At 37.4% G+C, this 20,667-nt stretch overlaps 1 protein-coding gene across 12 annotated transcripts in view; it reads left to right on the top strand.

Moving 5' to 3' along the window:
- Nucleotides 1-20,667, top strand: part of WDPCP (WD repeat containing planar cell polarity effector) — a 479,815-nt gene that overhangs the window by 261,425 nt on the left and 197,723 nt on the right. For all 12 annotated transcript variants that reach the window (XR_002516673.2, XR_002516674.2, XM_021924873.2 and 9 more), the window contains one exon: nucleotides 15,274-15,337. Coding sequence is in view for 10 of the 12 variants with exons in the window: in XM_021924873.2 (XP_021780565.1) it covers nucleotides 15,274-15,337 (64 nt within the window). In the remaining 2 variants the exon portion in view is untranslated. The remainder of the gene's footprint in view (nucleotides 1-15,273; nucleotides 15,338-20,667) is intronic.

Genomic DNA, 20,667 nt, shown 5'->3' with positions numbered 1-20,667 from the left:
TGACTGAAGATCAAATGAATAAAATGAAGTGGGAAGAGAAGTTTAGAGAAAAAAGAGTAAAAAGAAATGGACAAAGCCTCCAAGAAATTTGGGACTATGTGAAAAGACCAAATCTACGTCTAATTGGTGTACCTGAAAGTGACAGGGAGAATGGAACCAAGTTGGAAAACACTCTGCAGGATATTACCCAGGAGAACTTCCCCAACCTAGAAAGGCAGGCCAACATTCAAATTCAGGAAATACAGAGAATGCCACAAAGATACTCCTCGAGAAGAGCAACTCTAAGACACATAATTGTCTGATTCACCAAAGTTGAAACGAAGGAAAAAATCTTAAGGGCAGCCAGAGAGAAAGGTCGGGTTACTCACAAAGGGAAGCCCATCAGACTAACAGCAGATCTCTCAGCAGAAACTCTACAAGTCAGAAGAGAGTGGGGGCCAATATTCAACATTCTTAAAGAAAAGAATTTTCAACCCAAAATTTCATATCCAGCCAAACTAAGCTTCCTAATAAGTGAAGGAGAAATAAAATCCTTTACAGACAAGCAAATGCTGAGAGATTTTGTCACCACCAGGCCTGTCCTACACGAGCTCCTGAAGGAAGCACTAAACATGGAAAGGAAAAACCGGTACCAGCCAATGAAAAAACATGCCAAAATGTAAAGACCTTCGATGCTAGGAAGAAACTGCATCAACTAACGAGCAAAATAACCAGATAACATCATAATGACAGGATCAAGTTCATACATAACAATATTAACCTTAAATGTAAACAGGCTAAATGCTCTAATTAAAAGACACAGACTAGAAAATTGGATAGAGTCAAGACCTATCAGTTTGCTGTATTCAGGAGACCCATCTCATGTGAAGAGACACACATAGGCTCAAAATAAAGGGATGGAGGCAGATCTAACAAGAAAATGAAACACAAAAAAAGCAGGAGTTGCTTTTTTTAAAGTCTGATAAAACAGACTTTAAACCAACAAAGATCAGAAGAGACGAAGGCCATCACATAATGGTAAATGGATCAATTCAACAAGAAGAGCTAACTATCCTAAATATATATGCACCCAACACAGGAGCACCCAGATTCATAAAGCAAGTCCTTAGAGACTTACAAAGAGACTTAGTCTCCCATACAATAATAATGGGAGACTTTAACACCCCACTGTCAACATTAGACAGAGCCAGGAGACAGAAAGTTAACAAGGATATCCAGGAATTGAACTGAACTCTGCACCAAGTGGACCTAATAGACATCTACAGAACTCTCTACCCCAAATCAACAGAATATACATTCTTCTCAGCACCGCATCGCACTTATTCCAAAACTGACCACACAGCTGGAAGTAAAGCACTCCTCAGCAAATGTAAAAGAACAGAAATTATAACAAACTGTCTCTCAGACCACAGTGCAATCAGACTAGAACTCAGAATTAAGAAAATCACTCAAAACCACTCAACTACATGGAAACTGAACAACCTGCTCCTGAATGACTACTGGGTACATAACAAAATGAAGGCAGAAATAAAGATGTTCTTTGAAACCAATGAGAACAAAGATACAACATACCAGAATCTCTGGGACACATTTAAAGCAGTGTGTAGAGGGAAATTTATAGCACTAAATGCCTACAAGAGAAAGCAGGAAAGATCTAAAATTGACACCCTAACATCACAATTAAAAGAACTAGAGAAGCAAGAGCAAACACATTCAAAAGCTAGCAGAAGGCATGAAATAACTAAGATCAGAACAGAACTGAAGGAGATACAGACACAAAAATCCCTTCAAAAAAATCAATGAATCCAGGAGCTGGTTTTTGAGAATATCAACAAAATTGATAGACCACTAGCAAGACTAATAAGAAAAGAGAAAAATCAAATAGACGCAATAAAAAGTGATAAAGGGGATATCACCACTGACTCCACAGAAACACAAGCTACCATCAGAGAGTACTATAAACACCTCTATGCAAATAAACTAGAAAACCTAGAAGAAATGGATAAATTCCTGGACATATACACTCTCCCAAGACTAAACAAGGAAGATGTTGAATCCCTGAATAGACCAATAACAGGTTCTGAAATGGAGGCAATAATTAATACCTACCAAGCAAAAAAAGTCCAGGACCAGATGGATTCACAACCAAATTCTACCAGAGATACAAAGAGGAGCTGGTACCATTCCTTCTGAAACTATTCCAATTAATAGAAAAACAGGGAATCTTCCCTAACTCATTTTATGAGGCCAACATCATCCTGATACCAAAGCCTGGCAGAGAAACAACAAAAAAGGAGAATTTTAGACCAATATCCCTGATGAACATCGATGCAAAAATCCTCAATAAAATACTGGCAAACTGAATCCAGCAGCACATCAAAAAGCTTATCCACCATGATCAAGTGGGCTTCATCCCTGGGATGCAAGGCTGCTTCAATATATGCAAATCAATAAACATAATCCACCATATAAACAGAACCAAAGACAAAAACCACATGATTATCTTAATAGATGCAGAAAAGGCCTTTGACAAAATTCAGCAGCCCTTCATGCTAAAAACTCTCAGTAAATTCGGTATTGATGGAACGTATCTCAATAAGAGCTATTTATGACACACCCACAGCTAATATCATACCAAATGGGCAAAAACTGGAAGCATTCCCCTTGAAAACTGGCACAAGACAGGGATGCCCTCTCTCACCACTCCTATTCAACATAGTGTTGGAAGTTCTTGCCAGGGCAGTCAGGCAAGAGAAAGAAATAAAGGGTATTCAGTTAGGAGAAGAGGAAGTCAAATTGTCCCTGTTTGCAGATGATATGATTGTATGTTAAGAAAACCCCATTGTCTCAGCCCCAAATCTCCTTACGCTGATAAGCAACTTCAGCAAAGTCTCAGGATACAAAATTAATGTGTGAAAATCACAAGCATTCTTAACAGACAAACAGAGAGCCAAATTGTGAATGAACTCCCATTCATAGTTGCTTCAAAGAGAATAAAATATCTAGGAATACAAGTTATAAGCAATATGAAGGACCTCTTCAAGGAGAGCTATAAACCACTGCTCAGTGAAATGAAAGAGGACACAAACAAATGGAAGAACATACCATGCTCATGGATAGGAAGAATCAATATCATGAAAATGGCCATACTGCCCAAGGTAATTTATTTGTCAGTGCCATTCCCATTAAGCTACCAATGACTGTCTTCACAGAATTGGAAAAAACTACTTTAAAGTGCATATGGAACCAAAAAAGAGCCTGCATTGCCAAGACAATCCTATGCCAAAAGTACAAAGCTAGAGGCATCATGCTACCTGACTTCAACCTATACTACAAGGCTACAGTCACCAAAACAGCATGGTGCTGGTACCAAAGCAGAGATACAGACCAATGGAACAGAACAGAGCCCTCAGAAATAATACCACACATCTACAACCATCTGATCTTTGACAAACCTGACAAAAACAAGAAATGGGGAAAGGATTCCCTATTTAATAAATGGTGCTGGGAAAACTGGCTAGCCATAATTAGAAAGCTGAAACTGGATCCCTTCCTTACACCTTATACAAAAATTAATTCAAGATGGATTAGAGACTTAAATGTTAGACCTTAAACCATAAAAACCCTAGAAGAAAACCTAGGCAGTACCATTCAGGACATAGGCATGGGCAAGGGCTTCATGTCTAAAACACCAAAAGCAATGGTAACAAAAGCCAAAATTGACAAATGGGATCTAATTAAACTAAAGAGCGTCTGCACAGCAAAGGAAACTACCATCAGAGTGAACAGGCAACCTACACAATTAGACAAAATGTTTGCAATCTACTCATCTGACAAAGGGCTAATATGCAGAACCTACAAAGAACTCAAACAAATTTATAAGAAAAAAAAACCCCATGAAAAAGTGTGCAAAGGATATGAACAGACATTTCTCAAAAGAAGACATTTATGCAGCCAACAGACACATGAAAAAATGCTCATCACCACTAACCATCAGAGAAATGCAAATCAAAACCAGAATGAGATACCATTTCACACTAGTTAGAATGGCAGTCATTAAAAAGTCAGGAAACAACAGGTACTGGAGAGGATGTGGAGAAATAGGAACACTTTTACACTGTTGGTAGGACTCTAAACTAGTTCAACCATTGTGCAAGACTGTGTGGCAATACCTCAAGGATCTAGAACTAGAAATACCATTTGACCCAGCCATCCCATTACTGGGTATATACCTAAAGGATTATAAATCATGCTGCTATAAAGACACATAAACACGTATGTTTACTGCGGCACTATTCACAATAGCAAAGACTTGGAACCAACCCAAATGTCCATCAATGACAGACTGGATTAAGAAAATGTGGCACATATACACCATGGAATACTATGCAGCCATAAAAAAGGATGAGTTTGTGTCCTTTCTAGGGACATGGATGAAGCTGGAAACCATCATTCTCAGCAAACTATCACAAGAACAGAAAACCAAACACCACATGTTCTCATTCATAGGTGGGAATTGAACAATGAGAACACTTGCCACGGGGGGGGGGACATCACACACCGGGGCCTGTTGTTGGGTGGGGGGAGTGGGGAGGGATAGCATTAGGAGATATACCTAATGTAAATGACGAGTTAATGGGTGGAGCACACCTACATGGCACATGTATACGTATGTAAGAAACCTGCACGTTGTGCACATGTACCTAGAACATAAATTTTAATAAATAAAACTAAAATTATCATATGTTCCAGAAATCCTACTTCTAGGTATATGTCTAAAGGAAATGAAATCACTATCTTGAAGAGACATCTATACTCTCATGCTCATTGCAGCATTATTCACAACAATCGAGATACGGAAACAACCTAGTTTTCCCTCAAAAGTTGAATGGATAAAGAAATGAGTAAATATCTTTATCATGGAATATTATTCAGCCTTTAAAAAGAGGGAAATCCTGCTACTTACAACAATGTGAATGAACCTGGAGGACATTTTTAAGTGAATAAGCCGGACACAAAAAAACACATGATTTTACTTATATGTGTAATGAAAAAAAGTTGCACTCACAGTGATACAGAATAGGATGGTGGTTACCAGAAAGTAGGGAAATGAGGCATTCTGGAAAAGGAGAGTTGTTAGGCAAAGGATACAAAGGAAATTCAGTCAGCCCTGGAAAAATTTGGATATTTCACATTTAAAATTTTTAAAAACAAAAGGACCTTTGGTTGAAGGGTAATAATGAAAAAAATTGAGAAACATTGATATCCAAAACCGGAATAATAAAATTCACAGTACCAACTTCATTTACAAGGCAAATTAGGAAGTTCTGTGAGGATTAGTCCATCTCTAATTCTTAGCAGAATTAAATAGAATTCAAATACTTAGAAAATTCTATTAATATCTGTATCATTCACTTATATTGCAGTACAATCAATAAAAGCTATTTACTTGCAAAAAAAGTGTGGTATTTACATAAATACAATATCATTTTTTCTTATAAAGTAAAGAAAATTACAACATGGATGAACCCAGAGCACATTTTGCTGAGTAAAATAAGCCAGGAACAAATACTGTACTGTATACTTAAAAATTTGCTAATAGGGTACATCTTAAGTGTTCTTATCACAAAAGTAAACAAATTAAGAGGGCCAGGCATGGTGGCTCATGTCTGTAGCAGTTTGGGAGGCCGAGACTGGCAGATGGCTTGACGTAGGAGTTCGAGACTGGCCTGGAAACATGTCGAAACCCCCTCTCTACAAAAAATACAAAAATTTGGCCAGGCATGGTGGTGTGTACCCGTAGCCCCAGTCTACTTAGGAGGCTGAGGTGGGAGAATCACCTGAGCCTGGGAGGTTCAGGCTGTAGTGAGCCATGATTGCACCACTGTACTCCAGCCTGGGTGACAGAGTGAGACCCTGTGTCAAAAAGAAAAAGTAAAAATTAAGAGAGTAAGAGGAAATGTTTGAATAGTGATAGATATGTTTATGGCATTGAGTGTGGTAATGGGTCCAGAACTGGTGGTTTCTTGGTCTCATTGACTTCAAGAATGAAGCCGCGGACCCTCGCAGTGAGTGTTACAGTTCTTAAAGATGGTGTGTCCAGAGTTTGTTCCTTGTGATGTTTGGATGTGTCTGGACTTTCTTCCTTCTGGTAGGTTTGTGGTCTCGCTGACTTCAGTTGTGAAGCCGCAGACCTTTGCGGTGAGTATTACAGCTCTTAAAGGCCGGGCATCTGGAGTTGCTCGTTCCTCCTGCTGGGTTCATGGTCTCGCTGGCTTCAGGAGTGAAGCCGCAGACCTTTGTGGTGAGTGTTACAGCTCATAAAGGCGACGCAACCCAAAGAGTGAGCAGCAGCAGGATTTATTGCCAAGAGCAAAAGAACAAAGCTTCCACAGCACTGAAGGGGACCCGAGGGACTTGCTGCTGCTGGATCGGGTAGCCTGCCTTTATTCCCTTATCTGGCCCCACCCACATCTTGCTGATTAGTCCATTCTACAGAGAACTGATTGGTCCATTTTGGCAGAGTGCTGATTGGTGTGTTTACAAACCTTTAGCCCTACCCAATTAGCTGGTCGCAGAGTGCTGATTGGTGCATTTCCAGTCCTTTAGCTAGACAGGAAAGTTCTCCAAGTCCCCACCCGACGCAGAAGCCCAGCTGGCTTCACCTCTCAGTAATAGCTTCAGTGGTGTCTACTTCCCTCCAAATGAATCAAATTGTATACATTAAATATGTACGGCTTTTTGTGTGTCATTAATGCCTCAGTAAAGTGATATGTAAAAAGAAGACAAAAGAAGAAAAGGGAGCTCAAGAGAATTACAATAATTACACATATTTGAGTTTATAAAAATGTAAACATTCCTAAATACAAAACAAATACGAAATCAAAACAATTTTTTAAAAAGTAAAGCAAAGTTGCCACATGGAAAAAAATACAAACTAAGCAGGGATTGTTATATACTGAATAACAAGACAGAATTATGCCACAGGTTATTAAACAGAACAAAGAAGTCACTCTACAATGCTGTGGGCTACCTTTCTTTCTTTTCTTTTTTTTTTTTTTGAGAGGGAGTCTTGCTCTGTCGCCCAGGCTGGAGTACAGTGGCCGGATCTAAGCTCACTGCAAGCTCCGCCTCCCGGGTTTACGCCATTCTCCTGCCTCAGCCTCCCGAGTAGCTGGGACTGCAGGTGCCCGCCATCTCGCCAGGCTAGTTTTTTGTATTTTTTAGTAGAGACGGGGTTTCACCGTGTTAGCCAGAATGGTCTCAATCTCCTGACCTCGTGATCCGCCCGTCTCGGCCTCCCAAAGTGCTGGGATTACAGGCTTGAGCCACCGCACCTGGCCTGTGGGCTACCTTTCATAATAATAAAAGTTATATCTGTGTACCAAATAAAATGATAGGCATCTTCATAAAGCAGAAATTGTAGGAGATATCAGAAGAAACAGACAAAAGCCAACCAGTAGTTAATTTGCACATGACATTTTCAGTCTAAGACTGGTCAAAGAGACAAAAATGAAGCAATAAATGAGCAAAGTAACAGAATCAATAAGGAGCTCTCGTGTAGATGGATACACACACACACACACACACACACTGAGTTTATCTATACACACACAAAGTATATATATATACATATATATACACTCTGATAATAGAGACACGCTTTTTGGTACTTCAGACTGATAGTGTTCTATAATATCAGTTACATGAAGATAGAGGTCATCTATTTATTTGTTTAACTTTCCATTTTAACTTGCTGATTGAGGAGTGCTAAAAGCAACTGTTAATGTAATTGTCTTCTTTAATTGTTACCTTTTTTTGTTTCATATATTTAAGACATTCACACTCATGATTGTTAGGTCTTCCTGATGAACTGGTGTTTTTATCATTATGAAATGTCTCTCCTTTAATACTGTTTTAAAAATTATATTATGTCTGATAATTATAGCCATTCTAGCCTTTTCATATTTATACTTTTCTATTTATGTACTTTCAAACTATCTGTGTTTGTATATTTATAGTGGATTTCTTACAAGCAGCGTATATTTGATGCTTGCTCTTTTGTGACAGTCTTTGTCTCTTGATTGGAATGTTAAGTTCATTAACATTTAATGTAATTAGGGATGTAGCTGGAATTCAGTCTGCCATTTTGCTTTCTGTTTGTACTAATTTTTACTAATTTTCGTTTCTTCACTCCTCCTTTCCTTCCTCCTTTGGATTATTTGAATATTTTCCAGATTTTTTATTTATTTGCTTTTTTAGTCATACCTACTTGTACTGTTTTTTTAATGGTTGCTGTAAGGGTTACATTTATATCCTTACTGTTCTACAGTCCACTTACAATTAAAAGGTAGAAATCTTCACATAGTCCACTTCATGTAAAATGTAGAAATCTTGAAATGAACTGAATCGGTTCCTTTACCCACCTTACCCCATCCTTTATGCTACTGTTGCCATATACATTACCTACATGTTATAACCTTCACAAAATGTTTTAATTTTTGCTTTCAACAGACAAGTGTATATTAAATAAATGTAATGGAGTTCCTTATATTTGCCCATGTATTTACCATTTCTCCTACTTTTCATTCTTTCTTGGAGATCTGCATTTCCATCTAGCATTTATTTTAGCCTAAAGAACAACTTCTAGTCTTTCTTATGGTGTAATTCTACTTGTGATAAATTTTCTTAGTTTCTTCCATGAAAATATCTTTATTACACCTTCATTTGTGAGTCTTTGCTACATATAAAATTTTGTGTGTGTTTCTTCCTTTCAATACTTCAAACATGTTATTCCACTGCCTTCTTGAGATTATTCTGCTATTTTTCTAAATTATTAAGTTGGATATTTAGTTTATCAATTTTTAATCCTATTTTCAACACAAGCACTTAAGGCTATAGATTTCCCTTCAAATGCCTCATTTGCTCAAGTGTTTTTTATAGTATTAGCATTTATTTAAGTATTTTAAAATTTCTATTATGATTTCTTCTTTGACTAATGACTTCACTTCTAAGTACATATGAATATATTGCCTATTTTTTTGTCAAACTTAATTACATTGTTGATGGATTAATTATAATCTTTAAAATATAATGAGACATGCTTTTTTACTTACTACATAATATAATCTTGTAGATATCCCATTTGGGCCTGAGAAGAATGTGTATTCTCTGATTTAAGGTTCTCTGGGCTGAGCGTGGTGGCTCACACCTGTAATCCCAGCACTTTGGGAGGCCGAGGTGGGTGAATCATGAGGTTAGGAGATCGAGACCATCCTGGCTAACATGGTGAAACCCCGTCTCTACTAAAAATACAAAATATTAGCCAGGTGTGGTGGCGGGTGCCTGTAGTCCCAGCTATTCGGGAGGCCGAGGCAGGAGAATGGCGATCCCAGGAGGCAGAGTTTGCAGTGAGCTGAGATCACGCCACTGCACTCCAGCCTGGGCAACAGAGCAAGACTCTGTCTCAAAAAAAAAAAAAAGAAAAAAAAGATTTAAGGTTCTCTGATTTAGGTCCTGTGTATTCAATAAATATAACTTTGTAATTATGTTAAGTCTCCTATTTCTTTCTAATTTTCTCACTGCTTAGACTAGCATAAATTTAGAGATAAACCTTAAAGTCTCACACAGTGATGGTAGGCTGATCATTTGTTTTAATTCTATTCATGTTTTGCTTTATAGATTTTCAAGCGTATTTTATTAAGTACATTCAAGTTTAGAATTTTTCTATGCACAGAAGATTGAAACTAGGCCCCTTCCTTTCACTGTATACAAAAATTAACTCAAGATGGATTAGAGACTTAAATGTAAAACCTAAAACTATAAATCTCTCAGAAGAAAACCTAGGAAATATTGTTCTGGGCATAGGCTCTGGTAAAGACGTCATGACAAAGACTCCACAAGCAATTGCAACAAAAACAAAAATTGACAAATTGGAGGAGTCTCTGCTCAGAGATTTGATGCTTATTTTTCCTCCATAATTCGAAGATATTTTCTCACTGTCTTCTACCTCCCATTGTTGCCAATGAGAAGTCTAGGGTCAGTATTTGTAGTTCCTTTGTAGATGATGTGTCTTCTCTCTCTCTCTTTTTTTAAAAAACTTTTTCTTTTTTTAAACTTTATGTATATATTATTATTATCATTATTTATTTATTTATTTTTTTTTTGCAGTTTTAGGTTCAAGGGTACATCTGCCGGTTTGTTACAAGGGTAAATTGCATGTCATTGGGGTCTGGTGTACAGCTTATTTCATCACCTAGGATAACTATGCTACAAATGAGCACAGTATTCGATAGGTACTTTTTAAATTCACCCTCCTCCCACACTCCAGCCTCAAGTAGGCCCTGCTATCTACTGTTCCCTTCTTTGTGTCCCTGTGTACTCAGTGTTTAGCTCCCACTTATAAGAGACGACATGTGGTATTTGGACTTTTGTTCCTGCATTAATTCTCTTAGGATAGTGGCCACCAACTCCATCCATGTTGCTGTAAAGGACATAATCTCTTTCTTTTATATGACTGCATAGTATTCCATGGTGTATATATGCCACATTTTCTTTATCCTGTCAACCATTGGTGGGCATCTAGGTTGATTCCATGTCTTTCCTATTGTGAATAGTGCTGTGATGAACACACACATCACATATCTTTATGTTAGAACAATTTATATTCCTTTGGGTACATACCCAGTAATGGGATTGCTGGGTTGAATAGTAGTTCTGTTTTAAGTTCTTTGAGAAATCTCCAAACTTCTTTCCACAGTGGCTGAACTAATTTACATTGCCACCACCAGTGTATAAGTGTTCCCTTTTCTCTGCACCCTTGCCAGCATCTGTTGTTTTTTGACTTTTTAATAATAGCCATTCTGACTGGTATGAGATGGTATCTCATTGTGGTTTTGATTCACATTTCTCTAACGATTAGTGAAGCTGAGGATTTTTCCATATGCTTGTTGGCTGAGTATTTGTCTTTTTTTTTTTTTTTTTTTTTTTGAGACTGAGTCTGGCTCTGTCGCCCAGGCTGGAGTGCGGTGGCCGGATCTCAGCTCACTGCAAGCTCCGCCTCCCGGGTTCACGCCATTCTCCTGCCTCAGCCTCCCGAGTAGCTGGGACTACAGGCGCCTGCCGCTTCGCCCGGCTAGTTTTTTGTATTTTTTAGTAGAGACGGGGTTTCACCTTGTTAGCCAGGATGGTCTCGATCTCCTGACCTCGTGATCCGCCCGTATTTGTCTTATTTTGAGAAGTGTCTGTTCATGTCCTTTCCCCATTTTTTAATTGGGTTTTAAGTTTTTTGCCTGTTAATTTGTTTAAATTCTTTATAGATTCTGGATATTAGACCTTTGCCAAATGCACAGTTTGAATATTTTCTTCCATTCTGTAGGTTCTCTGTTTACTTTTTTGATAGTTTCTTTTGCTATGCAGAAATTCTTTAGTTTAATTGGTCTTCCTATTTGTCAATTTTTTGTTTTTGTTGCAATTGCTTGTGGAGTCTGTGTCATGACATCTTTGCCAGGGCCTATGTCCATAACGATATTTCCTAGGTTTTCTTCTAAGGTTTTTATAGTTTTAGATTTTACATTTAAGTCTGTAATTCATCTTGAGTTGATTTTTGTATACAGTGAAAGAAAGGGGTCTAGTTTAAATCATCTGTATATGACTGTCCAGTTATTCCAGTATCATTTATTAAATAGGAAGTCATTTCCCCATTACCGCTACTGTCTATCTTGTCAAAGATCAGATGGTTGGTTGCAGGTGTTTGGCTTTATTTCTAAGTTCTTTTGTTGCAGGAAGTCAGGGACTCCGAATGGAGGGACCAGCTAAAGCTGCGGCAGAAGAATATAAATTATGAAGATTTCATGGACATTTATTAGTTCCCCAAATTAATACTTTTATAATTTCTGACACCTATCTATACTGCAATCTCTGAACATAAATTGTGAACATTTCATGGACACTTATCACTTCCCCAATCAATACCCTTGTGATTTCCTATGCCTGTCTTTACTTTAATCTCTTAATCCCGTCATCTTCTTTGTAAGCTGAGGAGAATATATGTCACCTCAGGACCCTGTGATGATTGCGTTAACTGCACAAGCTGTTTGTAAAGCATGTGTGTTTGAACGATATGAAATCTGGGCATCTTGAAAAAAGAGCAGGATAACGGCAATGTTCAGGGAACAAGAGAGATAAGACTTCTGTCCGCCGGTGAGCTGGATGGAACAGAGCCATATTTCTCTTGTTTCAAAGGCAAATAGGAGAAATATCCCTGAATTCTTTTTCTCAGCAAGGAACATCCCTGAGAAAGAGAATGCGCCCTGAAGGTAGGTCTATAGATGGCCCCCTTAAGGCAGCCGCCTTTTACAGTCGAAGTCAAAGGGATGAAATAAGTCCTGGTCTCCTGTAGCGCTTCCAGGCTTATTAGGACGAGGAAATTCCCGCCTAATAAATTTTGGTCAGACAGGTTGTCTTCTCTCAAACCCTGTTTCCTGATAAGATGTTATCAATGACAATGTGTGCCTGAAACTTCATTAGCAATTTTAATTTCGCCCCATCTGGTGGTCCTGGGATCTCGCCCTGCTTTGTGATATTTTATTACCTTATGAAGTATGTGATCTCTGTGACCCACACCCTATTTGTGCACTCCCTCCCCTTTTGAAAATCACTAATAAAAACTTGCTGGTTTTACGGCTCGGGAAGCATCATGGAACCTGCTGATGTGTGATGTCTCCCCTGGACACCCAGCTTTAAAATTTCTCTCTCTTGTACTCTTTCCCTTTATTTCTCAAACCAGCTGAGATGCTTAGGGAATAGAAAAGAACCCACAATAAATATCGGGGGTGGGGTTTTCCCCCAATATTCTCTAATCTGTTCCATTGGTTTATGTGTCTGTTTTCGTACCAATACCATGCTGTTTTGTTTACTGTAGCTTTGTAGGAGTTTGAAGTGCATAATCTGATGCCTCCAACTTTGTTCTTTTTGTTTAGAATTGCTTTGGGTATTCAGGTGTTTTTTTTTTTTTTTGGTTCCATATAAGTTTTCTTTTCTTTTTCTTTCTTTTTTTTTTTTAATTTTGAGTTGTAGTTTCACTTTTGTTGCCCAGGCTGGAGTGCAATGGTGCGAACTCGGCTCACTGCAACCTCTGCCTCCCAGATTCAAACAATTCTTCTGCCTCAGCTTCCCAAGTAGCTGGGATTACAGGCACCTGCCACCATGCCCAGCTAATGTTTTGTATTGTTTTTTTTTAAGTAGAGATGGAGTTTCACCATGTTGGCCAGGCAGGTCTCAAACTCCTGACCTAAGGTGATCCACCCACCTCAGCCTCCCAAAGTGCTGGGATTTCAGGTGTGAGCTACTGCACCTGGCCTGGTTCCATATAAATCTAAGGTATTTCTAGTTCTGTGAAAAATGTCATTAGTAGTTGGACAGGAATAACATTGAATCTGTAGTATGGCCATTTTAACAGTATTGATTCTTATTATCCATGAGCATGAAATGGTTTTCCAATTGTTTATGTCATCTCTAATTTCTTTCCACAGTGCTTTGTAATTCTCATTGTAGAGATCTTTCACCTCCCTGGTTAGCTGTATTCCTGAGTATTTTATTCTTTTTGTGGCTATTGTGAATGGAATTGTATTCTTGATTTGACTCTCAGCTTGGACATTATTGGTGCACAGAAATGCAACTCATTTTTGCACTAATTTTGTATCCTGCAACTTTGCCGAAGCTGTTTATCAGACGTAGGAGTCTTTGGGCAGAGACTACGGGATTTTGTAGGTATAGAATCATGTCATCTGAGAAGGGAGATAGTTTGACTTCCTCTCTTCCCATTTATTAATAGATGCCTTTTATTTCTTTCTTTTCTGGAATGCAAAGGCACAATCTCAGCTCACTGCAACCTCTGCCTCGTGAGTTCAAGCAATTCTTGTGCCTCAGCCTCCTGAGTAGCTGAGAATACAGGCACCCACCACTACACCTGGCTCATTTTTATATTTTTAGTAGAGTTGGGGTTTCACTGTGTTGCCCAGCCTGGTCTTGAACTTTTGGCCTCAAGTGATAAAACCATCTCAGCCTCCCACAGTGCTGGGATCACAGGCGTGAGCTACCGCACCCAGCCTAATTTTCTTTTTTTTTTTCAGTTCTGCATTTCCATTATAAATGTGAATATTTTAAATTTCCTTTTTATATCTCCTGGCTGATATACATTGTTTCTTTTGTGTTGATTGTCTCATATCATTTATCATCTCTGGAAATTCTTAACCATTAACTTAATTCCCTGTGTAGTCATATTAGACTTTTCATATTTTCTAATTTGCTTAGCCTCTCTTTATATTTTTAATTTCTTTTTCCTCTGCAACATTCTGTGTAATTCCTGACTTATACATAATTTATGCACTTTTATTTCACCAATTCTTTCTTGAAATGTGTCAAATTGACTGAGCACAGTGGCTCACACCTGTAGTCCCAGCATTTTGGGAGGCTGAGGCAGGCAGATCACAAGGTCAAGAGATCGAGACCATCCTGGCCAACATGGTGAAACCCCATCTCTACTAAAAATACAAAAATCTGGGCATGGTGGTGCACACCTACTCCCAGCTACTTAGGAGGCTGAGGCAGGAGAATCGCCTGAACCAGGGAGGTGGAGGTTGCAGTGAGCCGAGATCATGCCACTGCACTCCAGCCTGGCGACAGAGCGAGACTCCGTCTCAAAATATAAATATATATATATTTTTATATATATGGATAATTAGTATTGCCAGATAGTTACAATGGAATGGTGACAAATGCAAAATTGCAGTGAATGCATGGACAAATAGTACAATTTGCTAATCCTCTGACCTCTTCCTTAGTATATCTCACCTCCACTGAATATATAACGAATCAATAAGCTTCCTAGTACGAGACACTCTTCATTCACAAAAATAAACACAATTGCCTTTTGATTTCTATATCTGAGAGGGATTCAGGCAAATACAGGAGGTACTAACAAGAAGAGGCAACATATTTTCTAAGCTATCATAGTCGGCAGTGTCTACTTGGGGTTATGTTTATTCTTGAACGTTATACTTAAGGCCTCCACAGGCTCTGAGCCTCAGCCCCTCCTAAATGTAGTAACTTTTCACATATGGAAGATCCTAGTAGGCCAGTTCCCTTCTGTCTGAAAATATTTTTCCAATGAGAAGGACAAAAACAGTATCACGCAAATATGTTACATAAACAGCTCTTTTCTTTTATATATTCTTGTTCACAACTAACATAACATTTTTTTCTGCCTTGTAGGTACCAGAGATTTGAAAAGGCATTTCTCCTAGCTGTTGACATTGGTGCTCGTGACCTCTTTATGGTGAGTCATTTTCGGAGATGATTTTGTGCCTTCAGTTCTAAGGCTGAGTAAGTTGTCAGCTTTTGTGACCATTAAAAAGGATTAGTGTCATTTTGCAGGCTTAGACACATGGTGGGAAAGCATTATTCCATCTTGACTTGCAGGTTTGCTTTCGTGAAACTGGTTAATAGCTATCTAGTATCTTTTGATTTGTTGACATTTTCTTTGCTGGCTCCAATGGATCTTTTATGTTTTCTAAGAATTTATAATTCTTGAACTTTTCTCCTCATGTATCTTGATGCAAGGGGATGACACCTATCTATCTAATAATCTTAAATGTCTTTCTAATCCATTCTCTGAAGAAAAGCTATAGAATCCAGGACATAGGGCAAAACATGTCCCACAGATCTTGAATGTGCTCAGTTTGTCCCTTAGATTTTAGTGTAGAGTAACAAAGTAGGAATGTTCTCACATGTATTTTTTGAGTAACTATAGTACAAAGTGGATCCAAGAGGTTAAATTCACATACACTCTGGCCCTCCCATTTGTTAGCTACAGAACGTAAAACTGACCAGTTTCTTACAAATCCTTATACTCTGTATCAGGTTTCGGTTTTATAAGATCTTGCACCACAGTGCCACATTGAGATCAAATGAACAAAGGAAAAGTCCTTTCCTGGTTTCCCAGCATATTCTGTTAGACAGCAATTTCATTGTTTCACAGAAACAACAGAGCAAAAGGTTCTTGAAAGAAGAAATAGTTCTAGAAGGTGCTTTTGCCTGAATCTTTTGCACAATTAAGACATTTTATAGTTTAAGCTTTGATGTTTCAGATATTCTGTTACATAGCAATTACATTGCTGTCACAGAAACAATAGAGTAAAAGCTTCTTGAAAGCAAAAAATACTTCTAGAAGGTGCTTTTCCAGAATCTTTTGCACAGTGAAGTCATTCTGTAGTTTAAATTAAGCTTTGACGTGTTAGATAATATTATGGATTCATCACATTAAATCAATCCTCTTTGGATTGAGTTTGATATTTAAATTCTAACTGTATGTCATTCAATTAATTATACTTTTATTGACCATTAAAAATCTAACTTCAAAAGCGTGAACATTCTTTTATTCGTCATCTGCATTTTGTGATGTCTAATTGAGCAGGCATATTACATTGAGGGAAGGTTTTATTATTTTCATCAAAATCTATACATGCAGAGATCACAGTGTCAGAAAGTTAATTACACTTTTTAGATTTTCCAGCCCCATTGACTTTTTTCCTTATCTCCACCTTTTTACCTTTGCCACTTACCTCAATAATGGTAGATTTTCCCCATATTTCTTTATTTTTTTTTGTCTATAGTTTCAGTCTTTTTTCTAGCCAAGATAAGAACTAAAGAGATGTATATTTAAATGTTTGGTGCCTGGTAAAATTTATCTCTCAAGGTATTATGTTCTGTAATTTCTAATGTTGTAATAATTACAAACATCATGAAAGGCACCTTCTAAACTTTTCTCAAATCATACCTGTTTCAGCTTTCAGTCTCAGTTTAGCCAATGACAATATAAAGTATCCAGGTTAGTTCAAATCACTTTCATCCAATAGCCTTTCTACTGATAGGCTAACCCTAACCCATGAGGATTTTTACACCAAAAAGATGAAAATATAAAATAAGGGAAGTATAGAAGTCGTTTTACTGTCCTTTTTATTTGCAAAAGCAAACATTCATTAATTCAGAATGCTGCATTGTTACTCTTCATGCATAACTTTATTTATAGCCCATGGTCTGCTTTAAAGAAGCTCAAAATATTAAGAGCATTAAAGCCTGAAAGTTCTATTTAAGCTCATGAATCTACTATATACATTTAAAGTTCCATGTAGAAATTGCCTAAAAGAATTTATTTTTTTAATAGATTGATTCTTACTATCTAAATTTCATCTAGCCAGAGGTCTGTAGCCTATAGACTGAAAAATGTTACCTCTTTTGAAATTAAAAGCTTGTAAAATAATCAGGATTATTCCTACTTATACATGATTTTCTACCCTTGAGTTATCTCTTGGTAAAAGACTAAAAATAATAACATGTGAATCACAATGGGATCACACAAAAGTGTATCAGTTAACCTGAAAATAGTCCTTTTGCATTAGCATATTATCAGTGGTAAAAAGTTACAAGACATACAACATAAGAAAGTTGATATGGCTGGAAAGCAGAGAGACTAAAGGGACTTACTATTCCATACAAAGAAGTTAGAATTTATCTCAAAAGCAATAAGAAGTTACTAAATCATTTTAAACAGAAGAGTGATATTATCAGTATTTTGGCTAGGAAACTTTTCCTATAAAGGGCCAGGTAGCAAATAGTTTAGGCTTGTTTCTTGCATGCTTTGATTGACTGATTGATTGATTGATTGAGTCAGGGTCTTGGTTTTTCACCTAGGTTGGAATGCAGTGGTGTGATCATAGCTCACTATAACCTTGAACTCCTGGGCTCAAGCAATCCTCCTGTCTTAGCCTCCGAAGGAGCTAAGACTACAGGCATGTGCCACCATGCTTGGCTAAGTTTTGTAAATATTTTAGACTTTTTACAAGCCATACGGGCTCTGTTGCATTTACTTAACTCTGCCATTATAGAGCAAAAGCAGGCATAGTCAATACATACACAAATAAGTTTGGCTGTGTTCCAATAAAAGTTCATATATGGACACTGAAATTTGATGTCACATAAAACCGTTTCTGTGATTTTTTTTTTTTTCCCAAAAACCATTCTTAGTTTGGGTTAGACTTGGATGGCAGGTCACAGTTTGCTGATTCCTTGTTTAGAGTATGATCATGTAAGGCTGCATTGTAGAAAATAAACTGGAGAGAGACAAGGCTTCTAGGTACAAGTGTGAAGTAAACAAAGAGGTGGGTTCTTTCAGGTCCATTTCCTCAGGTCCAGCACCCTCAGTAATTTTCTTATATTTAAGTCCTGTTGATTCAACTCCAAGCTCTCTCAGTTATTTGCTGCATAATTTTGTATAATTTACCTAACTGTTTGCTTTCATTTTATCACCTGTGGTGATGATAATGCATAAATCCCTAGTGTGCTTTAAGTATCAAATGAATTAATAATATATATGAAGTGCCTGGCATATGACTTAAGAACTACAGTTCTAGTATATATTTTATATTACTCACTTTTCAAATATTTAGGTAGTACTACATTTTACATTATTTATACATTTGTCAGATTAACAATGCTGGAATTTAGGTAACTGTTGATATTTGGGTGTTTAAAACCAAGTAGTCTCTACCTGAGAGATTGGAATTGAATCAAGGCAGCCTAGTTTCAGACTACATACTCAATCACTGTGGTATATAGCCTAGACATGGATTCATATGCCTATATATTAATTTAGTATACAGTAGAGGTAGCATTTCAAATCAGTGGGGGAAAGCTTCAATAAGTTGTATTGGTCCAACAGACTCAACATATGCCATACAAAGGGTTAATGCACCTAATATACAAAACCAATAATCAGTAAAAAGTAAAACACCCCAGTAAAAAGCTAGCAAAAGTCAGGCCAGGTGCAGTGGCTTACACCTGTAATCCCAGCACTTTGGGTGGCCAAGGTGGGCGGATCACCTGAGGTCAGGAGTTCGAGACCAGCCTGGCCATGGTGAAACCCCATCTCTACTAAAAAGAAAAAAAAAAAAACACAAAAACAAATATATATATATATACACATATATATACACACACACACACAAAATATATATATATGTGTGTGTGTGTGTGTGTGTGTGTATATATATACCCACACACAAAAATTAGCCGGGCGTGGTGGCAGGCTGTAATCCCAGCTACTTGGGAGACTGAGGCAGGAGAATCACTTGAACCCAGGAGGGGGAGGTTGCAGTGAGCCGAGATCGAGCCACTGCACTCCAGCCTGGGTGACAGAGCATGACTCCATCTCGGGAAAAAGAAAAAAAAAAAAAAAGCTAGCAAATTCACAATCAGGCAAGTCACAAAATAAGAAATACAGATGACAACTAAACACACAGAAAAATGTTAGTCTCTTTCTCTGTGAGTGAAAGAATAGTTTGGGCTAAGGTATCCAGAAACAGGCAATCTTAAGCAGTTCATAGGAGGGTACATTGGTAAGCTTTTCTTGATAACCTTATCAAAAATCATGTGACCATATATGGGAGCGTTTATTTGTGGACTTTCTGTTTTACTCCAGTGGTCTATATGTCTGTCTTTGTGCCACACCACATTGTTTTGTTTACAGTACCTTTATATTAAGTTTTGAAATCAGAAAGTATGAGTCCTCCAACACTGTTCTTCTTTTTCAAGACTATTTTGGATATCTGGGGTCCCTTCGGACCCATGTAAATTTTAGGATGGTTTTCTATTTCTGCAAAAACAGATACTGGAATTTTGATATAATTGCATTGAGTCTGTTGGTCACTTTGGGTAATATTGACATCCTAACAATATTAAATCCTCCAATCCAACTTCAGTACTATGTTGAATAGATGTGGTAAAAGTGGGCATATTTGTCCTGTTGCTGATCTTAGAGGAAAAGTTTTGAGTATTTCACCATTGAGTATGATGAATGGTGGGTGTTTCGTATATAGATTTTATTGTCGAGTTAGTTTTCTTCTACCCTAGTTTGTTGAGTGTTTTTATCATGAAAGGATGTTGAATTTTTGTCAAATGCTTTTTCTACCTCAATTGAGATGGTTATGTGGGTTTTTCTACCTTTATTCATGTTATATCACATAAATTAATTTTCATATGTTGAACCATTCTTGCCTTCCAAGAATAAATCTTACTTGGTCATGATGTATAATCCTATTAATATGCTACTGAGTTCAGTTTGCTAGTATTTTGTTGAGGATTTGTGCATTAATGTTGATGAGGGATATTGGTCTTTGGTTTTATTATTTTTTTTTGTATTGTTTTTGTTCAACTTTTGTAGTATGGTAATACTGGCCTTATAGAATGAGTTAGGAATTAGTATTATTTTCTCTTTAAGTGTTTGGTAGAATTTACCAGTGAAGCTGTCGGGGTAGGGCTTTTCTTTGTCAGGACATGTTTGATTACTGACTCAATCTCATTATTCCTCAGTCTATTTAGATTGTCTACTACTTTGATTTATTTATAATAGGCTTTGTGTTTTTAGTAATTTGTCCGTTTCACCTAGTTAGCCAATTTGTTGGCATAAAATTGTTCATAGTACTATCTTATCCTTTTTATTTCTATAGAATCAGTAATAATGTCCCTACTTTCAGTTCTGATTTCAGTAATTTGAGATTTTTCTAGTTTTTTGTTTGTTTGCTTGTTTGTTTTTTAGGTAATTAGATACAG

The sequence above is a fragment of the Papio anubis genome, chromosome 14, assembly GCF_008728515.1.
Source record: "Papio anubis isolate 15944 chromosome 14, Panubis1.0, whole genome shotgun sequence".
Classification (NCBI taxonomy): domain Eukaryota; kingdom Metazoa; phylum Chordata; class Mammalia; order Primates; family Cercopithecidae; genus Papio; species Papio anubis.
The sequence above is the reverse complement of the archived record's forward strand: the minus strand, read 5'-3'. Positions and strand labels throughout refer to the sequence as shown.